General features: G+C 43.8%; 1 protein-coding gene across 1 annotated transcript; it reads right to left on the bottom strand.

Moving 5' to 3' along the window:
* TTLL10 (tubulin tyrosine ligase like 10) lies at positions 1 to 18,672 on the bottom strand. Its single transcript, XM_065696842.1, is given in 16 exon segments — positions 1 to 61; positions 480 to 611; positions 613 to 673; positions 854 to 947; positions 5,116 to 5,232; positions 6,415 to 6,555; positions 8,208 to 8,261; positions 8,263 to 8,325; positions 8,327 to 8,367; positions 10,191 to 10,201; positions 10,258 to 10,429; positions 10,633 to 10,718; positions 11,311 to 11,431; positions 12,249 to 12,367; positions 13,292 to 13,472; positions 18,666 to 18,672. Coding segments are annotated over 16 exon segments (1,461 nt in total).
* Between the last annotated feature and the right edge of the window lie 1,180 nt (positions 18,673 to 19,852).

Here is a 19,852-nt window from a genome sequence, read left to right on the forward strand (position 1 = left end):
TCAGGAACCTGGCCAGACCAGGACATAGGCAAAGTCTTTGGGAGATTCATTGTGGTGCCACCTGTGAATTCCCAAAGGCACAGGGCATTCAATGGCTGTTTCAGTGTACGGGTGTTTTCAATGGCAGTGTAATCCTGCCATCTTGTGACCCTTGTGGATGTTGCAACGTGTAGCTTGTGTGAGAGAGTCTTATTACTGTAACTAAGAGGAAATTTAAGTTCCTGGTTTTCCAGCTAAGGTTGATACCTATTTGTCTATATAAGGTGGAAAGGAGCTGGACATGCACAACACATTCAAATTTAGCTTTTATTTTAGTCTTCTGAACTTGTGAAAACCCTTCTGCTCTGCATTGGTTTGGGGGGATTTCTATGCCAGCTGAAGAACCACACGTGTGGTATAGTGAGGACAGTGTTGATGTTTCTGGCCAACAAGGCAAACTTTCTAGTTCAACCAGGCTTCTGTGGAGAGTTCTCCAGCACTTTGGCCAGGCTGGCACTGTGTGTGTGTGTGGCTGCATGTATTGGCCTTTACACAGACCATTTTGGAGCTTCAAGGGTTGTTTCTGGCCCAGGTCTGCATCATCCTTGAGATAGAGACGCACAAAATGACAGTGTCTCTAAAGGCAAAATCTTGTGGCCTTTGAGGTGCTTGTTGAAAAACTCAAGAACCAAATCTGGAAAGGAAGATGCAGTTATGGGATGGTCTGAACACTGGTGCTAGAATACACCCAAGCCATTGTGTGTATGCATAGAGCAGCTGTGCTTTGGGGAAGGATGAGGGGTGCGGAGGGGAAGGTATTTCCAACCTGTGGTCTGTGGATTATTACTATTTAGACTGTGACTTGTTCACTTACCAAGGCTCTCATAGACTATAGCTGGGATGGTGTCTTTCAAGACTTCACAGTTGGTGTGCAGTGCTGGGCTTGCATTCATCTCCAGAAGCCAGACCTAGGAAAGACGAATACCAGTCAGGCAGCTGGTGTCAGAGGATTGCCCTCTGGATGACTTAGTGACCACTTTGGGAGGTAGGAGCACTAATAAATCCCAACAAAATCCCTAATACAGAATGCAGACAGGACAGAGTAGATGAGTTAAACGAAATCCCATTTTTGCATTCATTTACTTACACGAGAACAGCACCACACATTGTTTTGTGTCTTCAGCTGATGCTCTTTAGGTTAACTCTTCTCTATAGGTATGTAAAGACACTTGTATTTCTTAACATACCAGTTTCTGTAACAGTTTGTAGTTGACTTTTTTGGATACCATGAAATACTGTTATAAGGAATCTAGGACTCATTTTGATTTGAAGTGGACATGGGATAAAAACTAGGCAAACATGGTACTGAGTTTTCATTGAACCCTCAGCCTTGATTTCCTGGTTTAGTTTCCAGTAGAAGCCACTTAAGGCACTAATTATACATATCTGTACTTGTCTCATCTCCATTTCTCTTTGAAATGACAAGGGCTGAAGCTACAAGCCACAGAATATGATGTCCTGTGTGAAACCAAACAATTGACTTGTTTGTAATTCTATTTACTATTCCTTTCCCTTATAGCAAGAGAAACTTTTCACTTCCTGCCTCCACCATATGGTGCTGCATCCTGCATATAGCACACGTAGGAACTATCAGCAGTTTGTAAGGGGGGATATTTAGTTGTGTAACAGCCCCAGGAGGATTTTACTCTCTTTTGATTGATTTAGGAATATAATTGGAAAGGTTTGTGTTTTTCCTGCAGCAGCAGTGAGTTTGCTTTGGCAACATGATGGCCTTCACTTTGGCGCTTTATTTCGCCGAGAAGAAAATACAACAACAATTTTCACTTCTTTGCAATACTTTATTAAGAGACTGGCAAGTGAAGGCAGTGACGCAGCTTTGTTGGTGTTTGATTTTCCAGTCAAGTGGAGCTGCTGCTGACAAACCTGCTTTACAGATGCCAACAGAGGGCACCGAAGTTACATACGTTTTTCTTGGCAAACCCATTCTCAGTAAGTGTTCTTTTTCCCCTTAAAAGCTCCGAAGATTTTGTGCTAACAGACAAACTCAACAAACCTTCATAATTGTCCTGATTAGGTTTTGGTTTCTTCTCCTTTAAAACAAATACAACTGACAGGAGGAAGAAAGCTCTCTGTGATATCTGTCATGCTGTTCATCTTCTACATTCCCTATTATTGTGTTGTCTGAATGTCTCACAGTTTGGAAATACACTTAACCTCTCCACAACCAGGGCAGGTTAATAAATGCCCTTTGTTCTATTCCAGGAAAAGCAAAGAGAATAAGGCCAAGATTCACCACATCTATGTGAATATCCCTAACTTTCATGGGTATTTCAAGTAAGTGAAATTCCTGTGCTTTTCTCTGCATCTGCCATGCAGGTATCTTGCTCAGAATTTCCTAGCAAACATATGACAAAGAAAGGAAACCAAACCCCAGAGTTATCTGTCCTTGACTTTCTAACCATGGATCTTTTCCTTTAGGCATTTCAAGTGATGAGAACAATAATGAGTGCCCTGTTTCTCTGGTCAGAAGTGCTGCTCGGGATGTTTCTAAGGGATGAAGAGGTTACTGCTCCCTGCAGCCTGCCAGTACAACTTGCTCTGTCACATCAGACTTGCTCTGTCAAGACATCACAGGTAGGCTTAAAAACTTTAAATAGGATTTGTCCAAAGGCTCTTGAACAACAGGCTTGCTGCAGCCAGGTCCTGCATTATACCAGGACCTGTGGGCTCGTTTCTTGTGCTTTGCATAGTGCTGGCTGCAGTGTTTTTGTTTCCATCCAGTTTGCTTACTATTGTAGTCTCATTGCTGTAGAATCATCCTTACTGCAGCAGTTCAGTCTTTCGAAGGAACACTGGATGATGAGACTAAGTTCATGCAAAAGACCTGTCAAGGTTCCTTCCCTGTTGCCCCTGTGTGCAGGGAGCCAGACCTCTGACTGGAGCTTTAAGCAGCACTGAAATATCAGTCAGAAATAGGAATGAAATAACTTGTTCTGTATCCTGTGTGGAAATAGCTGAAGCCACAAGCACAGTCACAAATCAGGCTCTGGAAAGGCTGCTCAGATGTTGCTGTCCCAGAAAGGGACCTGCTTAGTGATAGTGGAGACCAGAGGCTGAGGCAGTGGGGTCTGCTTTCCACAGTCTTAACAAGCTCCTATGAGCTTTTTTTATCATCATGACCTGGGATGGACACAGCCAAGTCTATAGTATGCGTATGGTACCTCATGCTCTGGGGGTGAATGAAAAGCTCTGTCATTCAAATCAAAGGAACCGTCCCTGCTTTGACTAGGGATTTGAGTGTTATCTTCATTTAGGTACACCTCTGACAAATTGGCAAATAGCTTATCTATGTTCAGTCTGTTCTCTGCTGATAAAGAGCTGAATCCCTTTATGGCTGATAAAAAACTTACACATCTGTTTTCCCAGCATACATCTGGAGAGAAGCCCTTCTGCATGGCTGATGCAATGCTCTCTGAAAGCAGGTTCCTTGGGCATTTCAATGACACTGTCCTAAGCTGTTCAGTGACTTAAGCATTTGTAAGGCAGCATAAGGAAACTTCAGAAAGCCACATCCCTCACTTCAGCTCCTTCTCTTCTTAAAGCACTTTATTTTCTTCTCAGCTTACATATGAATATGCAAAGCTCTACAGAACGCTGTGGTTTCTCTTCAGGGCCTGCTGTCATAGTCTGTGCTTCTGAGAACTTAGAGGGAGGAAAAACACCTTCTAGAATCAGGATGCTGCAGGGCCCTCAAGAATTATTAGGGATGATGCTGGGGGCATTTGTATCTCAGACAAATAAGAAAGAGGAAAAGGCATGATGAGCTGTAGGACTGGATGTATAAGACCATGTTGAATCAGCATAAAGCGGATTCTACACATCGTGAAATAGGATAACAGGGAGAATAAGGCTATTTCTACATTATTCTCTCTCAAAGGGAAGTTCCAGGTTCCAGCTGACTCTGTCTCCACTCAGTGTCCAGAAATCCTCATAATTCTTGTAGGTAATGCTTTTAGAGAAACAGATTCTGTTTATCTCTCCATATGTAAAATACATGGGGACATAATGGTCTTTAAACACTGAAGCTTTTAAGGAGCCAAGTCAGAATTACCACAATAGAGTGATACTGCATCTTCTATTCTACTTAAAGTTTACACAGCCAGGGCTTTGCATGCCAACCTTGTAAAAGACAATTCCCCCTGAAATCTGAGAAGCACCAGTTTCTGTGTCTTTGCCATTTACCCTCCTTTGCCATTGACTTCCTGTACAAAGGAGTCTATTGTTCAGGTGCCTTACCCTCTGCTGCATACATTAATTCCATTCTTTCATAGGGTTTGCTGTTCCCACTGCCCTTTGCTGGAATATGTTTGAGTTCCTTTCTGCTTTAGCAACAGCAGAATCTGCCAGATGGCTTTCTGTTATGTTTAGGCCAGGTGGTTTTAAAGGACTGTGCTTCATTGAAAGCACCTCAGTTGCTTTATTTAACGTTTCCTTTTCCCTTTCCCTTTCTTCTGGCTCTTCTTGTCTGTGTTTTACTCACTTCTTACAAGCTTGAGTTGTAATTCTAACATATTTTGTGGACTCAGTGTCCTGACCTATAGCTAAAGGTGGACATGGAGAAGCTGATGCTGACATCAGAATCAATAATGATTGATTCTTCAGCATAGGGAGGGTGAGTTCTTCATTGCCTTTGATGGATACTCAGCTAGTATAGATCACTGTACTTGATGTGATGGTAGAGGCATTACACACTGATTCATGCTGGCTGATCACCTGGCATGTTCTGGAGAAAGAAGAAACTGGGTGGGCATTAAGATTTCAGTACTTTTCATTATGAACTGCACTTTGCTGTGGGAATTCTGCACACAACAGCTTCACCTGCAATGAAAACTGCTCTTCCCATCCTGAGCTGTTAATGGCAGGGTTTCTCTGTGCAGTGAACATGCAAGTGCCATGATGCTGGGCAATGGAACTGGAGGGAAAAATGAATCCTGCACTTGATCCTGACTGATTTAATGCTCTATTTAGTTCCTGGTACCAGAGCCTGTGTCAACTGTGCTATGTTGGATATCTGGCCAATACTATGCTTAGTATTTCACAGTATTGTGTTCATACCTTAAAGTTCTCATCAATTAGAAAGTTGCAGCCGATGAGATCGAAGTAGCCCAGTTTGCGATCCAGTTTGTGCTTGCCTGCCAGGAAGCACTGCAAAATGATCTACCTCATTCTTTTCTGAAATGGAAGAGAGGGAAAGGTGGAAACTGATCATTGGGAAGGAGTCAGTGGAAGTCAGAGGTGTAGTCTGGGTTTAGGGACATTCATCCTTCCCCTGCTTCCTGCAGAGCTTCTCTCTAGACTGAGTGGAATGAAACCCTATCTTGAACTTGGTTCTCCAGACTAATGCAGTGGTGCATGGAGGAATCTCAGCCCTTGTCCCTTACTCTGAATGAGCTGTCCGAACAATGTTTAGCAATGTTCTTTCATTTACTCCTAGGGGACACCTGGATGTGAGCTGAACACAGCCATTTCTGACAGTGATGACTCAGAAGCCCCTCACAGCTGTGCTGGACATGGTGTTTTGAAGAAGCCTGGTGAGTCACAGCAACTTATAGTAGGGGATACTAAGCTTCAGTCAGTTTGGAGCTGAAACTCACAGTGGGGAATTGCTGAGTGGATAAAGATACCCTAAAATTGGCTGAGAAGTTTCTGATCCCCTGAGAAATTTGGCAAATTCAACTACGTTTTCTTCTGAGCCTTTTTTCAGAACAACAATGTACTTTAACAATGAATTTTCTTTGTGTTTGGCTTTAAACTACCCCATTTCCAAAGTTAACCTAAGAAAGCTCTGTCCTGTGCCCTTTTCACCCAGCAAGTCATGTAGGGAACTGATGCATCATTAGACTCAGGCTGATGAAGTCTCAGGGACTCAGATAATTTCTTCAGTGAGACAAGAAGATGGACAGAATCTGAGTCTTCTTATCCCTCCTCCATGCTAGAGAAGATTTGAGGCCCTGACATGATTTTCATGGGGCAAAATCAGACAGAGTGAATGGTGAGACCAAGTTAAACAGGAAAGAGACCACTAAAAGAGTAGTCCCTTTCCAGGCTGACAGGCTGGAGAGCTCTATGATGTGTACTTGATGTGTTAATGCAGGACCACAGCATCGCCCAGGAACACGAAGACCATAATAACATTTTTAGAGCTAACATTTACAATCACACTCTTTTTCTCAGCTGTTTGTTATTTAAACTAAACTCTGTCTTCACTTCTGTGTTTAGCATCTGCAGATAAATGGGTACTATGGGACCATCAATACCTTCTCGCTCAGCGTATGTGTTTCCTTGGGGGGAGTGATGTGTCTTCCTGCTATTCCTGTCACCCTAATGAGGCAGATGAGCACACCATCCACTTACAGTAAACACAGTGAAATCCCAGTCTTTGAGGAGCCCTTTGGACTTTCTGAACTTCTCATTAATGTAGCTGTTGAAATGCTCCATCCGCCAAATGGTCTCATCTTTCAGCTGGCTGTACAGGGAATTCTTCTTCTGCATGCACTGAGAGGTGGGAAAACACAGCAAAGGGAGGATTAGATTTCTGGCACTGAAGAGTAATGGCCTTGCACGGCAGGCATCCAGCTACCCTGAGTTGTTCCAGGCATCTGGAGTTGGGATGAGCGCCAGGATCTCACAATAGAGGTGGAGGGAATAGAGCCCCTCACTAGCAGAGCTAAAGCTGAGCCAATGTCCTGACTCCCATTGTTCAACACTACCACAAGCAGAAATGTGCCTGACCCACGTGGATGCTGTAGTGACAATTACCCAAGGTCAAAGCAGTGTTGTGTGACAGGAAGAGGTGCTTTTAAGTCACAGACATGATATTCTTTGGACTAAATCCAGTTCCAGTGCCTGGAAGTCTCCTACATCTGGGACAGATGGATGGATGGATCCCCAGAGGGAACCAAGGTGAGGGCTTCTCTCTTCTGCTCATTAATCCCTTTATCAGATGGAGTTAAGCCTTTCAGAAGTCTTGTTTTTAACTTCCCAACTCAACTATGGGACCTTTACTATGAGGTTGCAAAGCTTCTGGTTAGTGATGTGCCTCCTGATGCTTGTCTTTTGGAAAGACACTAGGAAAATGGCTGATTCCAGGTGGGATGCCAGGGCAGGAAGGAAAGGAGAGCAGAATCAGCTGTAATTTGAAGAAGTCTGACCTGTTACCAGCTGCTCCTGCAAATTTCCTTTTCCTCTTCCCAGCAGGATCCCAGATAATTTGTGTTCTGCTAATAAGCACCTGTCCTCTGTTTATTATCACTTGTGCCCTGGGATCCTACCCCAGCACCTGAATTCCCATGGGGATAGCTCTGTAGCTGAGCAAACAAACTATTCCAGGAAAACAAGTGGCACATTGATAGTAGCATATATTGCAGGAAGCAGCTATAACTTGCTGTCCTGAACTGCACTTCTATAGGAGCAGTAAAACTCCAACTGAAGTGGGCTTGTCTGATGCCTCCCTAATGTGTATTTTGCTAGTTCTCCGAACACAGCATGCTTCTGGGAGCACAGAAGGGCTTTAAAAGCAAACTGTTTTCTTCCTTCTTTTAGTTCTCTTTCATAAGGGCCACTTCTAACAACTTACAGGCTTCATTTGAAGTAAAAACTGAGGTAGATGTGAGCAAGGAAGGCTTCAGTTTTGTATGGGGGTAAATGCCAGAACAGTTTTGCTCTGTTACAGCTCACAGTTGAGAAGGAAGACAAGCAAAGATGAAGGTTTAAGAATGATGGCTCTCAAGAGAACACATCTGCATCTTACATCGTTATGATTATTGTATTTCAGCACAATGGGATGAGCAAAATCCTTAGCCAAGATTAAGGCACCTTTGAGCTAGGTAGCTGCAGTCAAAGGTTTCTTGCCCTAAGAAGCTTACGGTCTGCAGATACAAGACAGAAGAATGGCAGGAAAAAGAGGTCTAGGGAGAGAAAATGTCAGGTAAGCTGGGGGCTGGTCCATGACAGAGAACAGAACCCACTCTGGTAAGGCTTCTGTTCTGCTCTGTTGCCATGCCTGACCACAAGCCCAAGTGCATTTCCTGGCTGCAGAGATTTTGCATGCATGAAACCCTTTTTTTTAGCTTTCCAAAAGTCCTTTTTTGCTTCCCATCTGTCAATCTCACCCTCCCCTTCTGCTGCGCTGAGTGACCTCAGCTTACCTGGTTGGTCAGATGAGCAGTCAGATCATCAGAAGCAGCATCATAGTTGACACACACAGGTCAGCCTGACATAACCCTGGGCAAAGAATAACACGTATGGTGCCATGCATGCAATGAGGGAGGTAAGAGCGGACATCAAACCTCTTCCCTTCCAGCGGTGCTGAATGTACCTGTGAGAGCAGTATTTCAACACGTGTCACAGCAGGCAGCTGTAATCCGTGACCACTGAAAGCTCACACAAACCCACAGCCAGTTCAGTCACCCCATAGAATTCACCTTTGTGTCCCTTTCTCCCAGGTTTTAAGGGGAGCGGCAGCAGAGGGCGCTTGTAGGAGAGGATAAAAACGCGAAGAGCAGCTCTAAGAGGAATAGAAGCTGTGCCGAGTACAGGAGCAGGAGGTAATTAAAGATTTACTAATATTTATTGGAGAATACACAAAGTTTATATTTGCACACAAAGAGCCCTTCATACAGCACCATTGCTTTTATTGCCAGAGTGATGTAATCTGGGAATCGTTTCCCTTTATCATCAAAGGTTGCTGGATGGCTACAGAAATAACAAGGATATGCTGTTAAAACAATGCTGACAGTTTTCAAAGGTGTATGGAGCCCCTTTCTTCAGAGCAAAAGCCGTTCCTCACTCCTGGAAACCAAGATGGGATCTAAGATGGGGTCCAACCACTTTCTCCCCTGGCACTTGTCCATGTCAGAGACCACATTTTGGTCTAACTGAGGCCCTTGGTCTGATTTTGTTAGGCAGATGTTGTTTTGCTCCATGCAATGGTTGCTGGATAAACACAGTCCAACCTGTAAAATCATCATTTTACAAGTCTCTCTTACCCTTTGCAATGAAGCCAACCATTCCTTTGTAACAAAAAGACATGTGTGGATGAATGTAAACAGAGAACATTGCTTGTTTTGGCCAGGGAAGCCCTTGGAAAGGTTGCTGTGTGTGCTGTGTTCTTCTGCAAGATAAAGATGCCAAGCCAGGAGAGCAGAATGTCAGGGATGTGGCACAGGGTCAGTGTGAGGAACTGGTATCACCACTTTGGCAGGACATGCAGTGATCACTCCATGGCAAAATGTGCTTTTGCCATGCCAATACTACAGTGTTATCATGACTGTATCACACTGTCGTTGCTGGCATGTCATGACAATGCCATGCCTGGCTGGGCATCATGAAGTTTAGAGAGCCCTGCATGCCTAGCTCTGCACACCAAAGGCAGCATCAAAGGCAGCTGGGAAGTGCAGCTCCTGGGATAATTGATCTTTTTTGCATTCCTCTTTGAAAGGTTTATTCACTCATCTCAAAGCACTGAAGTGATTTGATTATAATGCATTCCTCAGCTGTGGGAGGGACACTGAGGCAAAGGGAAGTGGAGTTAACAGAACACAAGTACTGTTCAGTCGCTGAAACTCTTCTCGTGACTTCTGCTGCCTTATTTTTCCCTTCCTTTTCCTGCTGCTGCTTTCTACAAACATTCTAATAGTGGCTTTTAGTGTATATAGTATACAAAGAAGAACCTGCATAGTTAATTCATGCAAAGAATGAAATGTAAACCAGCCCCAACCCAAAATGTTAGTGACTGGTAGCCAGTGCCTATTGATTGAGGTCTAGAGTTCTGCAGCAGCATTGAAGCAGAGTTAAGAAGGTATTTGGGAGGCTTTACTATACTGCAGAAAACATACCGCAGCTGTATCATTTGTAAAATGCCAGCTTTGTATAAGAAGCTGGGATTATATCTCATTTAAATTACTTTCCAAAAGGCTTTATGTATAGACCTGTACAGACCCATAGCATCTGGCCTTTTGAAACCATTCTTAAGCTTCCAGACAAAGGTAAACTCCAGTCTTTCTGATGACAAGGATCTACCTTGAAATGACTGAAGTGCAGATATAAGACAGACTAACCAGAGAAGTAGCCTCTGTCCCACAGAATGGACTGAGGAGATGTGGTGTAACCACGTGAAATACCCATGTAACAATCCAGCTCTCTGAGGCTCAATCAAGCTCACTACTCACACATGACTTTCCAGGTTTCAATGTCTACCTTTGCACTATTCTTGTCTGAGGAGACCTGCACTGCACCCTCTTACTGAGCAGGTATTCCTCGGCTCTGTGGAACTTGTCTTGGAGGGTGCTGACAACAGCTGTATTTTTAAGCAGGAAAATTCCTTGACCTTGGTTAGAGCAACTTGGTTTGCAGATCCAGATGTGTTCATCTGCAGAGTGAACGTGGCAGAGAATGCCACTGTGTGTGGCATGAAACACTGATGGGCTCTGAAATCCACTCACATGAACATATGTGTATATATGTACATACACATATAGACATCCATTGTTACTACTGGGTATACTTCTATGAGCATTTCAGAGGATCACATAGGTATTTACATCGATTGCCACCATGATAAAGACAGTTCACCTTTGCAAAGGGCAAAAAAGGCTTTTCTCTCATTTTTAAAGTCCAGGTGAAAAGATTCTGGGAAGAATTCTTCCATCTTCAGTAACCTATGGGAGAGTCAAACACAAGTTGAAACCCCTGTCCAGAACATTCATGCTTCTGCTACTTCCAGAGATCATGGGGTTTCTTTCCTGCTTGTGGACAGTTGTGTGTGTGTGTTTGTATGTTTTTCCAGAGCTCCTCATTCCATCAGCTTTCAAGAAGCTATTTTATCCTGAAGACATTCTTCATATGGTCAGTGTTTAGGAAACCAGATGAGGTGGCTGCAGTGCCCATGGTACAGGATTGCCAACTGGGCTTTTGGTAGGTCAAAAATAAAGGAGCGGAAATGGCAATAAGTTTCTCTTCAGTTACAGTGCCACGGCACAAGAAGTTGTGGCCTTTCCAGTAGGACCCCAAACTGGGGAATTACTATGGCTGTTGTCTTTGGGGAGGACCTGGCACTCCCACAACTCCAGACATAGAGAAAGAAAGGAATTCAGTCTCTCATCTATGTATTTGTAGGTGAAGAAATGGCCTTTCTAGAAAATAAGAAAGTACTAAACCCCCATATACTTTGTACCCTCTACTGTTAAGCATTCAGAAGAAAATGGTCCTTTCTGTTGGCATGTTTCTGGTCAAAGAGGTAAGGGTTCTTACTTGGAATTAGAGTTCCTAGTGATGGTATTCATCACCCATTCTTGTTCCCTCAGGCAGCGCAAAAGCCCTGTCTTACTGGTGAGGACTCAGTTGGTGGGAATCTGGTAGAGAAGTTGTTCACCTGTATGAGAGGAAACATAAAACTTGCCCTCATTATCCCAATCTGGAGGAGGAAGCTGACTGTCACTGTTGAAATAGTGCATCCCTTGCCACTGCTGTCACAGCATTCCAGCTGCAGAATTGCACTGAAACATACCCCTTCTGCACTGCCAACTGTTGTCATGGGGCAGCCTGACAAACAGCTGCCAGAAGAGCTGGCAGGAAGGAAAAGGGAAAGGTGGCTGCTGTACATGGACTGGCAGGGCAGTGATACCACTCTTTCTACCACAGAGAAGCCTGCAGCAATGTGCTATGATGCTCAGGCTTGCCAGGGCACAGGTCTTGACCAGCTCCCAGGAGTAAAAGAATTGCCCCAGGGGCTGTGCTTAGGGAGTTTGTGTTTGTTATGCAAAGTACTGCTCTGAGGGTGCCAGGCAGAGGTGTTGCTTTGGGAGACCTTGGGTTTATGCTTTAATGGTGGGAAAGCTGGGGAGTCAGGATGCTCCTATCAGACCAAAGGTAAAGAGCAATTCAACAAGCCTGGGGAGGAGGGAGGACTGTGTTTCTAACATGACTGATGGTTTGTGTTTAAATCTCTACTACTCATTTCACTCCCCTTAGTCCATTTCAATGGTATCCTTTCTCCCAAAGCTGTTTTCTTGTCTAACCCTTTAATCACCATTGCAATCTCTGATGTCCCCTCCAAACTCTGTCAGGAAGTCGAGGTTACCCTTTTCTCCTACCCTCAGGTGACCTCCTTTGCCCTGGGAATCACAGCTCCAGCATTCCCAAGTTTTTCCCACCACCCTCTCCCGCTCAGGGCCCACAGGTACCTTTACCTTCTTTGAAATGGTAATAGGTCTCCTGGCATTTGATTTCACACCCTTTCAGTGCATAATCCTCTCTTGTGTTGCCATAGATACACTGCCAGCCTCTTTGCTGGCAGTAGATGCTCACACTGCATAAGGAAAACAAAATAGAACAGGATCCTCCCTTCTAATAACAAATACTTACTTAGCTCATATCCCTTGAACTCCTAATAATTTTCCCTGGCAGCCTGACCTGATATGCCCAGGAGGCCCTGGTTGTGGGATAAGGTGGGAAGCATTCATTAGAATTGCTGCTAGTGGACCTGCCAGTTCTGAACTTGGGAGGGGCGGGGGGAGTAGCTGAGGATGCTAAAGAACATTATGATTCAGCAGCTTTAATGAGACCTTGTACCATTTCAGCAGGGTTTTACCAATTAGGATGCAGATGGTACCCATGGAACAGAAATGTTCAGAATCCAGTCTTAATAGGGAGCTTCTCTGCTGAGGAGTGCAGGGAGAGATGACAAACAGCAGTAGAGAAAGCTGTTTGTAGATTATGGAAACATAGCAAAGAAGTGCTGCTTGCCGCAGAAATTCTGTGGTGCTTGGTGGTGACAACATCTAAAGAAGAATGCCAACATGCTGGAAAGAGCTCAGAAAGGAACGCATGGAACTTCTGATCCGACAGTTTTTCTTGGGCAGGAATCTTCTTTTTCGCTTGTTCTGCATTTAGCACAACAGAATGTTGATCAACAACAGGGGTTGCTAGCTCTAGTGGTGATGCTAACAGCTTTCCTACATGGTGTAGCAAAGTGATTTCTGCACAGCCCAAACAGAGGAACTTTCATTAAACAAATAGAAGTACTTCATTCCTTTCCAAAGATGCAGTTAGCTGCTTCACCACTGGTGGCCTTCCTATGGGTACTTTCTATTTGATTTATCTTTAAATGGTTCCCCAGATTTACCCCTCCAAAAAGATAGGAAATCAAAGGAAAATTATGTAAGGATATAATGGATAATACTGCATCACTTCATATCTGGTTCATATGAGTCTGCTGACAGGAGCTAGTTACAGCCTAGCTCCATTAGATCCATTGATACAAAAATATGGTCCTGGTCCCACTGGTACTTTTAGGATCTCTTCTTTTGACTGTTTTTCTTGAGGGTTTGCTTTACCCTGTGTTCTGTTCTCATCATTCTTGGCTTTCTCAAGCTGCACTTGGAAAGTAGTTGCAAAATTGGAAATGGAGAAACCTCAGATGAGCTGGGATCTTCTCCATAAAATCCATCTCTAGAAAGACAGCTGGTAGAGAAGAAGACACTGTAAGGTAACTGCTTCAGTTGGGTTTATAGCCACTGCATAAGCTGAGTACAAGTCATTCCAGATAGAAAGCTGGTGGCTATGGCAGAATCTGACAGACTGCAAGGTCTAGAGAGGTGTGGAGGTACACAGGGAGAAGAGCAAGAAGAGCCTCCTAAAAAGCATTAGCCATACACTGTGCATTGAAACAGATTCTCTTTCAACTGTAAAGCCTATAGGAATTTTGACAAGCCCGGGATGTGACAGCTCTGAGGTCCCCTGACAGGCAGCCACAAAGAGGGGTGGCACATGTGAACTGGTATGACAATGACTGGAGGGGTGGGAATGGGAAACTTCAAACTGGTAGCTAATCAGTTCAGTCTTACAGTGGTTCTGGTGCTTATTCTCAGGGCCCAGGGCTCAAAAGCTGGTGAATTCATAGGGGATAATAATACTTTTTAAGTATAAAGTGAATGGATCTGCCTAACAAGTGCTGTTGGGTGGAGAATGTCAGAGCTTGTATCTAGCTTTAGCAGTTGTGAAGATCTTCCAACTTCTTGGCTTTCTAGGAAGGATAAACTAAACCAAAAGTATCACTTCCAAATCTTTTCCTGTCAAGTGTTTTTTCTCTATAATTTATAGCAAAAGCTTTTATTTCACAAGGCAAAATGAGACTTCATTACTTTTCCTTCATGCTTTGTCTGTATTTCAGGTCTCTGATGTTCTTCATACAGCACAGACAATTCTCTGATGCAGTCTACAATCAAGTTCTAAAGTAGCTGGAACAACTCAAGTACCATCTCACCCTGACACAGATACAGGCCCAGAGGTCTAACACTGTGCTTTATAATGTATATTTGGGATATCAGTACCCTCTTCTCCAGGCTTATGGAAAACATACAAAGGCTTAACACTTCCAGAAACTATGCCTCTGTCTCTTCAACTTGGCCATGCCCAAAACTTTTTGGAACAACATGTGAATAGAAGAAAAAGTCCACCCTCTCCTAGTTCTGTTCCCATGGAATTAGTGGTGGCAGGGAAGGAGGGAGCAGGAAACTGGAGTTGCCTCCTCCTTGGACTGTTCTTTTCTCATTATTATAGTACATCCTGTGGCTACATGTGTAAAAACTTCCATCTCAATGACAAAACTCCTTTGCCGTAAGTGGAACAAAGGTATTGGATGCTGTTATCTCTCCTATTTTACAAGCAGTTGTTTTATGTCTTTGTTGCACTCCACCTATGAACACAGGTGCAGTGCATGGTGAACTCTGTGCCCGATTACTGGATTTCCCAGCAGGCTCCCACACCTGGTTCACTTTGCTTTGGAATAAAGGAAGTAGATTGCAAATTCTTTGAGGCAAGACTTGCTTTAAATTCCTGCTTCACGTAATCCTTGGCACCAAAGGGTTCTACGACTAAAAGCCTCAGTGTTGTTACACACTGCAGCATTATCAGTGCTAATCCCTGGACTCCTGCCTTGAAGTTCCTCCTTAAATTCAAACCAAAACAAACCAAAAGAGCACACTAAACAACCAGTTCAGACAAGCCAGGGCACAGCGTCCACGGTGAAGAACCCTGCCTCGGCAATGTCTTGTAACCAACTGGAACGAGCTTTTTTCCACAGTGAGCATCTAGCTGCAGACTCCAATTGTGCCCTGCAGGATGGTGGGACAGTTGCATTGAGGAGGATCTCCAGCAGGGAGCAGTGCCTGGCTCTTGTGTCACCCTCCGTTTGCCATCAGAGCACCAGACCAAACAAAAACACTCTGTTCTCCCGTAGAAGAGGCTGTCACTGGCGACTCAGTCAACGTTTTTGGACAGGCTGTTTGAAAGCAGCTCAAAGTCAGGTTAATGCATTATGCATAAGCATCAGGGAAATAAAAGCCATGCAGGAAAGCAGTACAGCTCAGTTGCTTCCTAAACCCAGAGCATGTTATGAAAAGGTTGTACCGTGAAGCAGTCCCACCCCTCCAGCTACTGGTATCTTCCACCAGTGGGGTTGGTGTCTCTCGTCTGCCTTAACACGGGGTGTTAAAGTGCTGCTCTTGTTATTCTTTGATAATGGGAATGTAAATATTGATTTCTCTATTTTTAACGTTTAATTGCTTGTTCCTAGATCCTGCCAGAGCTTTGGGCTCTTTTACCACTTCCCTCTTTGCCTGGATTGCTAAGAGATTAACCAATTTTAAACAGTCCCATTTATCCTGAGACATGGACACGTGAAATATCCTGCAGTGATTGAAGTGCTGGTAAGGTATTCCTCCATTAGTCTGAACACGTACTTGTCTCTCCCTCTCTAATCTTTATACAGAGACCCAGGGAGTGGGAGCCTTTTATCATCTCTTCTGTTTAATTATAGTATCTCCCAGTGTTCAAGATGAATCTTCGTTTCACTGAATCTTTTGACACGTATTATTTAAGGAAGAGTCCTCTTAAGTCTTCATTTGCTTGTGTGTTTTGGATCAAGGTAAGGACAAACAGGGATGCAGGGCGTATTCCTGTTGCCTGATTGCATAAATTTGAAACAAGGGCCTTTTCCTTTGTTTATCAGAGATGGGATTAGATGCTTCTTGGGACCTGAGCTCTTAGGAAAGAACAGAGTGGCTTGGCTTGCACACTTCATCACCAGAGAGGAGTGGGTATTCCAGAGGCTGAGTTTGTGCATCTGAACTCGGCTCTGGGCAGTTTCTCTGTCCAGAAGGTGTTTGTGGTGGGGAGTGGGGGAGAGCCACTGGGGAAACAGTCTTTAACTTGTCACAGAGACTAGCAGCATGGAATGAAACAGCACGATTCCCTTCCAGAGAGCCCCCACAGAGGTTATCTTCACACTGGGCATCACCAGTGAATTGCATTGCTTGAGACAATTCTGAATTTGGCTCACTAATTTCTTTGGGAATTGCGCGTTTGCAGCATTTGCACAAGCAGCTCCTATCTCAGCTTTGCTTTCAGTGCACATGGGGATGAACACAGGCAGGGAGAAGCCGGCTACTTTATGTCATTTGCTACCAAAGGGAAAAAGGCAGACCTTGGAAGACAGACCTTCCTTCTTCCATGTAAAGGAAGGTTTAACAGTGTAGAAGCTGACTGATTTCCCCAGAATGTATGAAATTTGCATTTAAGAACACCAAATGAGCTAAACATCTTCCTAAAGACAAGACCTAGAGATTACCTCTGTATTAAAAAGGTTTTCATTTGAAACAAATAAATCTATTTCTTATTGCCAAAGCACAGAGCTGAGCTCAGCAACAAACATGACACAAAAATAATACTCTTAGTTTGGGCATTGAAAGATTTGGGGCATTTCAGCCAAATTCTCCCTCCAAAGCAGTGGTTTCTTTTCAAAGGAGCTGCTTGCTAATGGATGGCTTGTGTTTCTCTTCATGTTTTCAACAAAACAGTCAAAATGTTGGTATGAAATAATTTAATTTCATTAGATATTTGTCAGCCAATATCAATAATTTTGGTCTTTAGCTATTTTAGAAGTAAAGAGATGGGCTTATATTTTCTCAGGGTTTAAATGAAAATGGTGTAAATTATGTGCAGTATGTCTGGAATTCATGCTCTATGTTTGGGTGGTATAAGAAGAGGTAACTGGCATCAGATGAGAACCTGGTCGTAAGACTTAGTACAATCAATAGCTAAAACAGGATACAGTATTCACCTCTGATAGCTGATAAGGATCCAGCCTGTTGGCAGCCCTTGCATCTTGCATCCGGTATTCTTTCTCCTGGCATTCTTGGTTGGCACAAAGGCCATCTCAGCCTGACCTGCAAAAGGAAGGGTCATCATCCTTATGTCTTTCTGTTTAATGATGTCTCTAGCACTTTCTCAGTAAGAGGCCTAATACAAACAGTGATTGCTGGTGATAATAAAGTGATGGTGCTTCTGCATCCAGAATTTATGTAAAGCCTTTGATATCAAAGAAGAACATTTTAGGCATCATCTTGTTTGTCTGGGGAGGTAGTTCTGCAACACCTCAAAACAGCAGTTCAGTGTTTTTACCAAAGGATATCTGATGACAGCAGGTTGGTGATCCCAGTTTTGGTGATCTGATGAGAACTCAGAAAGAAGGCTTTGAGGATTTGCCAAATCATGTTTGGAGTAAGGGCCTGCAACATTCAATCCAAGTATCATGCTAGAGATGCAAATAGCTGTTCAGTGTGTAAGCCACCACTGCTGTCATGAGATGACACAAAATAGCCTCAGCATCTTAGTGATAAACCCCTCTGTACCATATCTTTGTGGGGATTAGATGTCTTCCGTACAATCACAACTTCATGCCTTTTAGCCCCCTCTTTCAGGGGCTAAAACTGTATCTTAAGCCAACAAGAAGGTATGGAAATTCTAACCTTTGCTTGGCAGTTCCTAAACACTAGCAGAGCTCTAACTGCACCTCGTCTGTTTTCAGTTCGGAGAACTTGCACTTGACTTCTAGTCAGGCCACAAAGAGCTTCTAAAGAAGCAAAACATCCTGTGATGGAGCAGGTTTGCACTCTGGAAGAGTACAGCCTGCCTTACTTCATGGACTGAAGCACAGTGCATCCACAACAGCAAGCAGAGGCTCAGCAACTCAGATTGCTTCTGCTTTATTCCAAGTCTGCCATGCCTGTCTGGGAGGGTCAGAAAACCTTCAGTGCTTTAAACACAGGCTGATCCCCTGGCAACAGCTGCCTGGAGGCTGGTGCTGGTCACGCAAGGGGCTCTGGTGCTGAAAATGCACTCCAGTTTTCCTGGAGTGTTGTATTCAACTTTGTGGCCCCAACACAAGAAGGATGCGGAGCTGCTGGAGTGAGGCCATGGAGATGTTCCGAAGATTGTAGCAGCTCTGCTCTGGAAACAGCCTGAGAGAGCTGGGCCTGTGTTTTCTTATGTGGTAACTCCCCTATCACCCTGCAACTAAAAGGGATGAGAAACATTGATGGAAGGTGGGATTTGGCTTCCATTCAGCCTCTCTGTTGGCCATGCATCCTTCAGTGTGGCTAGGCCAAGCCAGTGTGAATGCCCTGGCACTCCTCCCTGCCGGTCACTGTGACCTTCAGGAACATTCTATTTTCCTGTTCATACACAATGCCTCTGATTAGCTCCAGTGCTCACATGGAGCCAGTTGGAATCCTGACCTTGCCTTACCTTCAGTCTTCCTGGATTACCTCTCATGGCCAACCCTCCCAACCTTAATCTCTCTGGTCACATAGAGAGCAGCTCGGAGTGGGAGGATGGCAGTGTCGCAACCTGCGACTGCAAATACCTTCAGCAAACGTTACACCCTCTAGGAAATATTGCCTAATTGTTGGAGAAGGGGAGAGGCTGACAGGTACAGGGCTAAGAGAGGAGTTTCCTTCACTGAAAATGCTCTTATGTGTTGCTTTGCATACAGTGAAATGAGATATTCCATAGGGAATTACCAGAGAAGACTGAACTGTGTATTTGCCCTGTTTTCCTTTTTAAATGCACTTTGGACACTATTTTTCCACCCTTTTCTATTTGAATCTCCAGTGCTGAGCATGTAATTCAAAGAACAACAGAGGTATTCCTTTGCATGGGAGGAGGAAGGGGTGTTCATCGCTTCTCCCTCTTTTACCTATTCTTTTCTGCCTGGTTACATGAATGTAGAGGCCTCTAAAAACTGAGGTTTGTAGAACTTCACCAATAGCTTTAAAAGTCATTAGAGTGAGCAGTGGCAAAGTGGCTGCATGATCCTTATTATCCTGGAAAACCAGGGTAGGAAACACTGCAATAGAAAAGAATGTGGGCTGCCAACACAGGAACAGTTGGAGACAGAGCGTGTTTAATTCACTCTTCAAAGAATTTCTGTGATTTGGATCATATTTACAAGTGCCATTTGAGTCATCAGGTTTGGGAATCAGGCAGTGTGACAGCTTGCTGCTGCATTTGGTCTCATTTAAGTGCGTAAAGCTGGAATGTTTTGATGTGAAAAGCCCTTTTGCATTCATGTTTCTGAAGGCCTTACGGGATCCATATGAAATACAAGTATAACAAACTAGTCCCTTGACTATAAGATATATCAAGATTTATATAAGACATCTATTTCCTTGCTAGAAGATGCAATAATAAGGTTATAATTCTTTTTCAAGGTGCTCATGAAATCCAAGGAGCACTGTATCAAACAAAGCCCTGTAAAAAGTCAAATATTAAACCATGGAAAATTCCTTCAAAAAATAATGTTCTACATCATTACTTATGCAGAATCTTGAGTCAAGCAATGGAGCCTTGTTATTCAACAGCCAGGAAAAGCATGGAATAGAAAACTAATGTCGCACATGAACACATGCTGCAGGCAGGGGAGACAGCAGGTCTCAGTGGGTCTGGAATTCCC

This window comes from Lathamus discolor, chromosome 16, assembly GCF_037157495.1.
Source record: "Lathamus discolor isolate bLatDis1 chromosome 16, bLatDis1.hap1, whole genome shotgun sequence".
NCBI classification, from domain to species: Eukaryota; Metazoa; Chordata; class Aves; order Psittaciformes; family Psittacidae; genus Lathamus; species Lathamus discolor.